This window comes from Cicer arietinum, chromosome 5 (assembly GCF_000331145.2).
Source record: "Cicer arietinum cultivar CDC Frontier isolate Library 1 chromosome 5, Cicar.CDCFrontier_v2.0, whole genome shotgun sequence".
Taxonomy (NCBI): Eukaryota; Viridiplantae; Streptophyta; class Magnoliopsida; order Fabales; family Fabaceae; genus Cicer; species Cicer arietinum.
Genome location: NC_021164.2, coordinates 45,608,564 through 45,618,284, shown reverse-complemented (window position 1 = coordinate 45,618,284; position 9,721 = coordinate 45,608,564). Strand labels below are relative to the sequence as shown.

Sequence of the window (9,721 nt, the reverse complement as noted above, 5' to 3'; positions counted from 1 at the left end):
AGGGAAACAAGTTCATGCATTGACAATAAAATCCGACATCCCTTGTAACCGTGTTTCGGTGAACAATGCTCTTGTTGCAATGTACTCAAAATGTGGGAACCTTCATGATGCGAGAAGGATATTTGATACAATGCCTGAACATAACACGGTATCGCTGAATTCAATGATTGCAGGCTATGCACAGCATGGTGCTGAGGTTGAATCGCTCTGGCTCTTTGAACTGATGCTGCAAAAGCAAATTGTGCCAAATAACATAACCTTCATATCTGTTCTTTCAGCATGTGCACACACTGGAAAAGTTGAGGAGGGTCAGAAGTATTTCAATATGATGAAAGAAAAGTACGGGATCGAACCAGAAGCGGAACATTATTCATGCATGATAGATCTTTTGGGTAGGGCAGGGAAACTCGAAAAAGCTGAGAAGATTATTGAGACAATGCCATTTGATCCTGGTTCTATTGAATGGGCTGCTTTGCTCGGTGCATGTAGGAAGCATGGAAATGTGGAGCTAGCAGTGAAAGCAGCCAATAAGTTTCTCGAGCTGGAACCGTATAATGCTGCTCCTTATGTAATGCTTTCAAGTATGTATGCAAGTGCAGGCAGATGGGAAGAGGCTGCAACAGTCAAAAGGCTTATGCGCGAAAGAGGAGTGAAGAAGAAACCAGGTTGTAGTTGGATTGAGATCGATAAGAAGGTGCATGTCTTTGTAGCTGAAGACACTTCACATCCAAGGATAAAAGAGATTCATGGGTACATGGGGGAGTTGTTAAGAAAATTGAAGCAAGTAGGGTATGTAGCAGATATAAGACTGGCATTGGTGAAAGATGAAGAGGTTGCACCAGAAGAGAAAGAAAGAAGGTTATGGCATCACAGCGAGAAGCTTGCAATTGCTTTTGGTCTGATATCCACTGCAGAAGGGGTGCCGATACTGGTTGTGAAGAACCTAAGAATTTGCGGTGATTGCCACAATGCTATCAAACTTATATCAGCTATTTCTGGTAGGGAAATCACTGTTAGAGATACTCACCGATTTCATTGCTTTAAGGAAGGGAAGTGTTCATGCAGGGATTATTGGTGATAATATAATCAAAGTTTCTACTTCGGTGAGAAAATAGATTTACAACCACATTAGTTACATGCCAAGTAAGCAGCTAAAGCTAATGTAACAATAGGAGAAATGACCAATATAGTTTTTTGTTTATCCACACAGTTTTATCAATACTATATTAACAATTCTAGATTTCACTCCAGCATAACTTGTTAAGCAGAAGCAAAAGTCCAGCAACAATTTTAGTTTGGATTAACTTATTTTTTAGCATAGCGCTGTACTTCTAGCTAAGCGGATGCCAAATAGTTGATGTCTATTACATGTTTTCGTGAGCGTAGTTAATCTACTCGTTGGTAGGTATAGGAACCGTTACAACTGAAGATTTAACACAGCTTGAAACATGAAATATTTAATTGGTTTCTGGTATAGATTTAGTGCTTGGTTGGATTGCCGTTGGAGCACACTGAATGGACGTTGGCTATCATGGAATGCTATTTGCTTTCCGTTTGCTTTTCCATTCGAGCCCTTTTGGTGAATGCAAGATTGGCTTCAAACCTCAAGAACAGGAAGAGAGTTGTTGCTTTTCTGTTGGAAAATTGTCAGGGATATCTTCAAATGCCAAAATATATTGAGCTTCCTACTTTACCTTGTATTTCTTGTATTGAGTATCGCCGTAGCTAGGGGTGTTCTGCAAAACTGGGTACCCTTACTAATCCAGTAACCAGACTGCTCCATTTTTGAAAAAACAAACACCGAACTTAATCCGTTTAAGCCCAAAAACTAAAACCGGGTGTCATTTTGTGATTAGATAGGTTTAGTTACCAGTTTCACTCTCGACCATGATACGATTCATCCTTTCTCCTTGAGTGAAACAGCAGCGCCTAAAGACTGAAGTTGTAATCCTAATCCTCTTTTCAACCCTAACCAATATCATCAATTTCTGAATTCTGATCGCAGATCAGCTTGCGATTTAGACCAATTTGTGAACGACGCATCTCTCTCCAATTCTCTGTAATTGGTTCTGCTTGACATGCATGTTGTTTTAACTGCGTTTGCTTCTTCTCGCTCACTTTCATAAGTTTCCTTTTTGCGGTTCCTTCTTTCTTCGATTTGTTTTATTGCTTTTTCTAAGTTTTTGAGTTCTTTGAAGCTTGCTTCTTCAGCAGAAACCTCAGTTTCTGTAATATGAGTTAAAGCTTCTAAGGTCAATGACTCGTTTCCAGCAGGTTTTTCACTCGCTTTCTTTCTATGTTTTAAGGGTTTGTGTTGTTTTTAATTATTGTTAGTCGGATTTTTTTATGGATTGTGTTCAATTTGTTTGTATTTGTATGCATTTAATTAATGAAGGAATAGCCATATGAAATCATCATAAGAAAACTTTGGATGCATGGTTTAAATGAAACTTGATCCTGCTAATGCTATCCCCTTTGTAACAACAATACTAACATTTTTATGCACTCTTGCGGTTTGATTTATGGCGAAAACATAAAATTTTAATTAAACAAAACATTATTTTGGATATCTATTATATTAAATTGTTTATGAGATCAGTATTTGGTAATAGATATGTCTTAGTTGCTTTCTTCTGATTTTAATAACTCAAATGGAGATCGCACAAGTTATTCAAAAGCTTGTGGTTAAAGCAAATTTTATTGTATAGTTTGGTTATCCAACATGAAATTGAAGTCGTGTCGTGAGTGTCATGGATTTGTTTAGCCAGTTTGTTTCACCTGCTGAAAGTGTCAAGGCCAAGATGAAGATTCAGCTTTCAGAAATTGGTTTTCAATATATATATGGTTATATTTTTAAATTTAAATAACTTCGCACAGACACAATGAACTTTAAACATGAACCTTAAGAATACTCTGAAAACACTGTTGGTTGCTGAATTTGATGCAGGATCATCATTTGTTATCAATATGGACAGGAATCCTATTTTAAATAAGCTTTTGCAATATGCAGATCCTATTAATAACCTGTTAGAAAAAGAATTCTTCAATCTTTTCACGGCAAGCACACTTGAATAGTCTTTATCTCTAAGTGTCCTTATTCATAAATTTATATGTTAAATTGTTAACCCCTTGCTGTTAAGAGTAAAGCAGTAGGGGTCTTCAAAAAACTATAGAACCAAACTGAACTGGAAAACCGAACTGGAAAACCGAACTGGTAGACATTAAAATTGAGAACTAAACTGCTTTAGAAGTGAGAATCAAACTGTGTTAATCAAACTTTTTATTAAAAACTAGAAGTGAACTGTAACTGAACATTGAATCCTATCAAAACATAAAATCTAAAAATCAAATCAAACAAAACCTAAAATTACTAAAATCAGAGAACCCTAAAGAACTTAAATTAAAAGAACCGAAGAACCCTTAGTAACGTCGTCTCGTAGCAGTGTCATCACCACCCACTGCCATCGCAATTAGTTGTGCCACCCACTGTCGTTGTGAATAGAAGCTCTGCCACGTAGCATTGCCATCAAAAATAGCATCTTTGACTCCGTCACATGTAGCTCCATTGCGAATAACCTCAATGTCTGAAGCCCTCTTCTGTATAATGTATTACGCTACATTGCTGACATCTGCAAATAAAGACATGTACATTCATTTGATTTTCTTTTGCTTTTGTCTCTTTCATAATTTTTATGGGTTTTGAGAATTGTCTTTAGCCACTGAAATCCGTTTGATGCACTTGGTTTCATTACGTTTTTCGAGTTCAAACAAAGGTTTCTTTCCATTCTAACTTGTTTTTCAACATAGGAGATTACCCATTTTTTTCGTATAACTCTTTCAAGTTGCACCCATCTCAGCTCACTCATGAAGGAACAAAGTGCAGGGAAAAAGGTTTATGGGTTTTGCTATCCTAAAAAAATTTTGTTGGCATGAAGTTTTATGTCTCTCCAAAATGATGTTCAGAAGCTTAGAATGTAGATTGCATTTTTTTCCCCCCATTTTTCTTGAGGTTGATTCTGTTTTTTAGATGCTGTTAAATGAGTAGGCTTGTGTGAAGCTTATGATTATGTTGAGTTTGATCCTTTGATTATTATTCTGTGTTTTTGAAATTAAGCATTTCATACATGACAAAAACACGCCCACTATTACTCTTGTTGAGTTTGATCCTTTGATTATTACTCTTGTCACTTCATATTTAATATATTTCTATGTTCTTGTCATTTCTATTAGTTTATTTCCAAAAACACACCTATTATGAGCCATCTTGTGGGAAATTCAAAAATGAAAAACCATGTATTAAAGTTCAGAAAAGAAGAATCCATCCAAAATAATATTGAAAATCTGTTTATTTGTCTCATTCATTTTCCTTTTTCCTTTGTTTTGTTTTATTTTGCAAGGTGGATGGATATTATCCCTCTCCCCCTGGCCCCCTCCCTTTTACTGTTTCCACTTTTACAACTGAAATTGATTTTGACAATCTTTAGTTTTTGTTGATGAGATTCCTAAAATGCTCCATTAATTTCCAAAAGCTAACACATAATATTGGTTCCTCTTAATTTTCCTTATGGTGTATTAATTGACTGAGAGATTAATGGTGCATTAGCCTTGCATAATTGTCTTAATTTGATTTCTCGTATGTGTTTCTATTGCTCTCATATTTATAAAGAAGGAAATGTTTGTGCTGACACACTAGTAGACTTTAGTATTTCTACTCAAGTTTTCATTTGATTGAGTTCAGTCCCTTCTTTCACAAGAGGAGTGTTTTAGAAATAGAAATCAATTTCCTAATTTTAGATTTTCACGATGTTTCATTCTTGTTTAGTTTTCATTGTGTTGTCTTCCTTATGGTTTTATCCCTTTGAATATTGTTTTGTATGGTTTTTAACATTGTATTTTTTGCTCGTGCACATTGTTGTTAACTTGAGAATTGGTCTAATCTCTTCAAGTTGTAATTTTCCTCTTTTTAATTTCAATATACGTTTTAGAGTATTATAAATGATATGTTAGAGTATTATAAATGATATGTGGTTGATTTAGAATGCTAATATAGTTAGATGTCAAATCTAATTATTATGTTTTTGCATTCTATTTCTTTTTTGCTTAAAAAAAAATTAAAATCCTTTTAAAGAGTTCTTTATTGGAAGTCACACGTAGACCAACTATTCAAAAGATATGATAGTCTTGACAAAAACTTTGAATACAATCGGATAAAAAAATTCAGTTATCAGATTTGTGTTCTGATTATTTTCGTGGCACTAAGAAATAGAGAATAGAAGCGTGATCAACTTATAATTTTTTTCACAGTTACTATATGATTTCATTGTTGTCGTAATGAAGTTTGACATCTATTTATTTAAACTTTCATTTTTACTAGGTTATTACATGCACTCTCTACTTAGGTGATTACTAGTCTTAGTTTGCCACAATTTGTGTCTTAAAATATGTCAATTGTTGCTGCAAATCGATTAAAAAGGATGAGACTATAACTATACGGTAGAAAAGATGCTGGAACATCATCCTCACATAACACTAATCAAGAGCCAAATAAGCCAAAGAACATTTGGAAGCGCTAGCCAAAGAACATCCTCGACACAATTTATAAAAAGACACCGATCTTGGAAGCGCTACAGTATATATTATGATTAACCGTGTCCGATATTAGAAGCGAACAGGGCCACTACATCCCTTAGATTTTTTAATTATACCTTTTCTCAATTTGTTCTCCCTCTCTTAATAATAAAATATAATAAATTAATACAAACTCTATAGTTATACTATTTTTTAATTGTAAATTATTTTAATTAATATGCGTATTTTTTTAAGAGTGACGTAATATTTAAACATAAAAAAATTGATACATTTTTCAATAAGAAAAAGTTTTCGACAAAGATAAAAATCATAAAATTGATATATTTTGTTTGATTGAATTGTGTAAAGCTTTAAAAACTTGTGTGAATTGTGTGACTTGTGAAAATTGTATGACTGTAAAAATTGTAAAACTTGTGAGAATTGAAATTCTAACTTTTGCAACTTGTTTACTGTATATGAATTGTGTGAAACTCTAAAAAAAAAATACATGACTTTTAAGAATTTCAATTATAATATTTTAATTAATATTTGTCTCTCCCCGATATTTTGTGCAAGATCCGCCACTGCCCATCAGACATCTGCACGCTTGTAGCAATAAAAATAATTCGGTCTCGGTTTGGGCAAGTATTTTTTATAGGAAGAAGAGCAACGTTGAAAATCAGTAACATAAACATAACACTGTCAAGTGTATCGTGCAGTGTTATTGATGGCAGACCATGGTGAAAAGAAAAAAATTCCACCATTTTAAACCTCCATAAATGTCATGTTGTTGCCATCCTTCACAAATTGGCCATGGCAGTTGTCAAGAAATCCACCACTGCAATCCGCCACGGTGCAGATATTTGACAGTACCGGTAAGGCATGCACATACACATACAAATGCAAATACGTGCACACAAACAAAGACACACACGTGCATGATTTTTATGCAATTCACTGTCTCAGTAATAGCATGAAAAGTGAGGAATCAAAAGCGAAAGAGAAGCCCTTGCAAAGATATTTCATCAGTACTGTCCAGGAGAAATAAATGAGAAATTTCATAAAAAAGTAGTCCAACAGCTACCATCATCAAACCTTTTCCAAAATTGAGAAAACCAAAAAAAGAAAAAGTAAATTCCTGCTCTACTCATACATTACAAGGGCAGCAAGCAAGACTCTGCAAGTAGGAAGATAAAATCTTGATGCTTAGTATGACTTTCCACAATGTATCAAACTTCCAGCACCCAAGAAAAGACCAAAAATAGCAGCACTGCCAAGTGTAGTTTGTCCAATATGCCTAATTTTCAAAAGTCCAGGTACCTGCATCTCAATATCTCAATGAATTGATTGATTGAAAATGCTGCTACATATTAAATATAAGAGTGTTAACTCATTTTGACATCTAAGATCACCTAACTCAATATCAGTATAAAACATTTATGATTATTTTTTGACACACGGCGTAAGTCTTATCTCTTATTTTGTCTGAGGTGGAATCAGTATCCTCAGAAGAAGTAAGTGCATGTGATAAATGAGAATTGAGGAAATCAAGAGTGAATTCTCAGTCACAAATCAATAGATTGTTATTTATATGCTTGTTTATAACAGCACATTCAGTCAGCAAATTGCATGTTTTTCAATATAAAATATTATTGCAAGCAAATCAATCACAAGGCATAGTAAACCAGATAATTGAACTCAATCTACAGAAGTACTGCCAGAACAATCTAAGAATCCCATTCTCAAGAAGTCTCTGTCTCGCAAGTGCCACTGTACCACTGCAACTAGATTCTTGCACTTCACTTGCTTGCAATTTGTATTTTTGTAGAGTGAAGTATATCACTTGTTTGTATGCCACATGTTATATCTTATTATAAGAAATTGTTGTTCCATGTAATCAAATCTAACAATAAAAATACTACTAGCTTTTCTTCGAAGCACTCAATGTATAGATAGTTACAAAATTTTACAATATCCTACGTTGTCAAATAGCGTAGTGGAATTTGAAAGAATCACTATTGTTCCATGCTACATTATTTTGTATAAAGTGTTGTCAAATAGTGGCTATGGTAGGGCTATATAGCACTATGAAGCGAAATTTGAACAAACCTCTATATTTCACGATCCACAATTGACAACACTTACAAAAGCCATGAATCTGTAAAATCTATTGGGGGAAGACATAACACCCATATGGAAAATAGTGCTCTAAACAATCTCATTATTGAAATTGAAAAAATATCATATGACATACCTTATATCTAATAGCCTCATATGTTCCGTACACAGCACCTGAAAAGAAACCAAGAGAATTATGTAAAAAGGTGCACCGAAACATTTAAATTCACGTGAATTAAATAAAATGAAAAAACCAAGTTGAATGTATCATATAGATGCATATTACGTTAACATTTAAGCACAATACTTATTTCACATTCTTACCTAAGCACCTGACTGAGTCCACAATATTATTTTTCAAAGCAAGATTTCAGATAATTCATTCATGAAATTTCATGAATGAGACTTAAAAACAATGCAGACATATGATTAAGAATCAAGCTCGATTGACTAAAAAGAATCGAGCTCAATTGACTAAAAACACGGAAGAACCATGTACGGTTTGTATATGTATACACCTAGCGTCAGGTACAAAACAAGATGCAAAACACTGTGGGAGGAAGCACTCAGTCCTCTTTCCTTTCTACTAAGGTTAATTTCAAGATTTGTACAAATATTTTGTATGCGTAATTGAAAGACTTCCATAGAAGTGACATCTCATCAAAACCTTATGAAAAGAGCACACATAAAGTCGTAAATCAATGTCTTATTTTAGGATTCTAAAACACCTTAAGATTAACATAAAGAGTATTACAACTGAAAATAATAAATTACAGAGGAAAGGAGACCCAAAGAGCAAAAGGAACTAGCTTAAATTTAAAAAGCAAATTCATTTATTTGGTTTCAGAGAAGGACGAAGACCAAGCATAGTGTAACACCCCGACCATTACCGTTATCGGCGATGCTACCACACTCTGTAGTGCGACAAACTCACAAGGGAAAACCAATCTCCCACTGAAGATTCCAAGACTAAACCCCCAAATGCATTGTGACAAGGATGGAAAGTTAAATGCCTAAGCATTTTCTGTAACAAAACATTTTTCCTATAAACCCTAAACAACAACAAAAATTGCTTTCGCAATTTTCTATAAAAATATTTAAATACAGAAAACAAATTGATACGCAGCAGTTTCTTAATTAAAAGCAAAAACAAAAATTCAAAATATGAATTTTCTTAATCAAATAACCCCAAGTTACTTTGCAAATTGTAGACAATTTCAAAATCTCGAATCCACTTCAGCATCATTTAGCAGTTATCAACACCAAAATAACAAATGAGGATTTAAAATCACACTATAAGGCCAAGCACATGCATCCCTACTAACCACGAGCAACTAATGTTGAACTTCAAAGCAAGTAAAAAAAATGCCAAAGCGTTAAAATTAAAATTACAATACCAAAGTAATGAAAAAAAAATTGCAAAACATAGTTAAAATCACATAAAATTATGATGACACAAATAAAAGGGAACAAATCAAAGACCCTAAAAAGGGAGTTGACGTTGAAGTTGGAGTAGAAATAGAACAGAAATAAAGCATAAGGTGTAAATGAAGAAAATAGTTATGAAAAATGGGGATAACTTACCAACGGCACCGCCCACAGCGCCACCAACGGCAGCGCCGGCTGTGACACGAGCGAGGCAACTGTCTCTGGCCATTGCAATTTTGTGTGTCGTTCGTTAGGAGAAACTCTGAAACTGAACTAGTTTTTTATTTGTACGTATTTTATGTTTTTGTTATAATTTAAAAAAAAATATTTTAAAATAAAACCTCAAAATCGATTTAAATAGTTTGTCTTAATATATTATTTGAAATACTATTTATTATAATTTTTTATAGTAAAGTTTTAAAAAATAATTAAAATAAAAAAGTTGTCTTAAGAAATTTATAAAAAAAAATTTAATGATTTTTTTTTAAAATTTGATTTTTACCATGTTAAAATCTATAATAATTAATATTTAAGTTATTGAATATCAATATTACTTTTTGTGAATAGTAATAAATAAGTCTGAAATAAATTTTATTCTTTTTAAATA

General features: G+C 33.3%; 2 protein-coding genes across 2 annotated transcripts in view; one reads left to right on the top strand and one right to left on the bottom strand.

Moving 5' to 3' along the window:
* Positions 1-1,474, top strand: part of LOC101494442 (pentatricopeptide repeat-containing protein At3g49710) — a 4,279-nt gene extending 2,805 nt beyond the window's left edge. Inside the window, exon 2 of the mRNA XM_073368214.1 lies at positions 1-1,474. This exon is cut by the window's left edge and continues 3 nt beyond it. Coding sequence (XP_073224315.1) covers positions 1-1,078 — 1,078 coding nt within the window. The 3' untranslated portion in view covers positions 1,079-1,474.
* A 5,075-nt stretch (positions 1,475-6,549) lies between these two features.
* Positions 6,550-9,415, bottom strand: LOC101494756 (uncharacterized). Its single transcript, XM_004513349.3, has 3 exons — positions 9,271-9,415; positions 7,823-7,860; positions 6,550-6,888 (listed from the first exon to the last, which is right to left on the bottom strand). Exons 1-3 carry the CDS (start codon positions 9,341-9,343, stop codon positions 6,775-6,777), a joined length of 225 nt encoding a protein of 74 aa, XP_004513406.1. The 5' UTR covers positions 9,344-9,415; the 3' UTR covers positions 6,550-6,774.
* Positions 9,416-9,721: the final 306 nt, after the last annotated feature.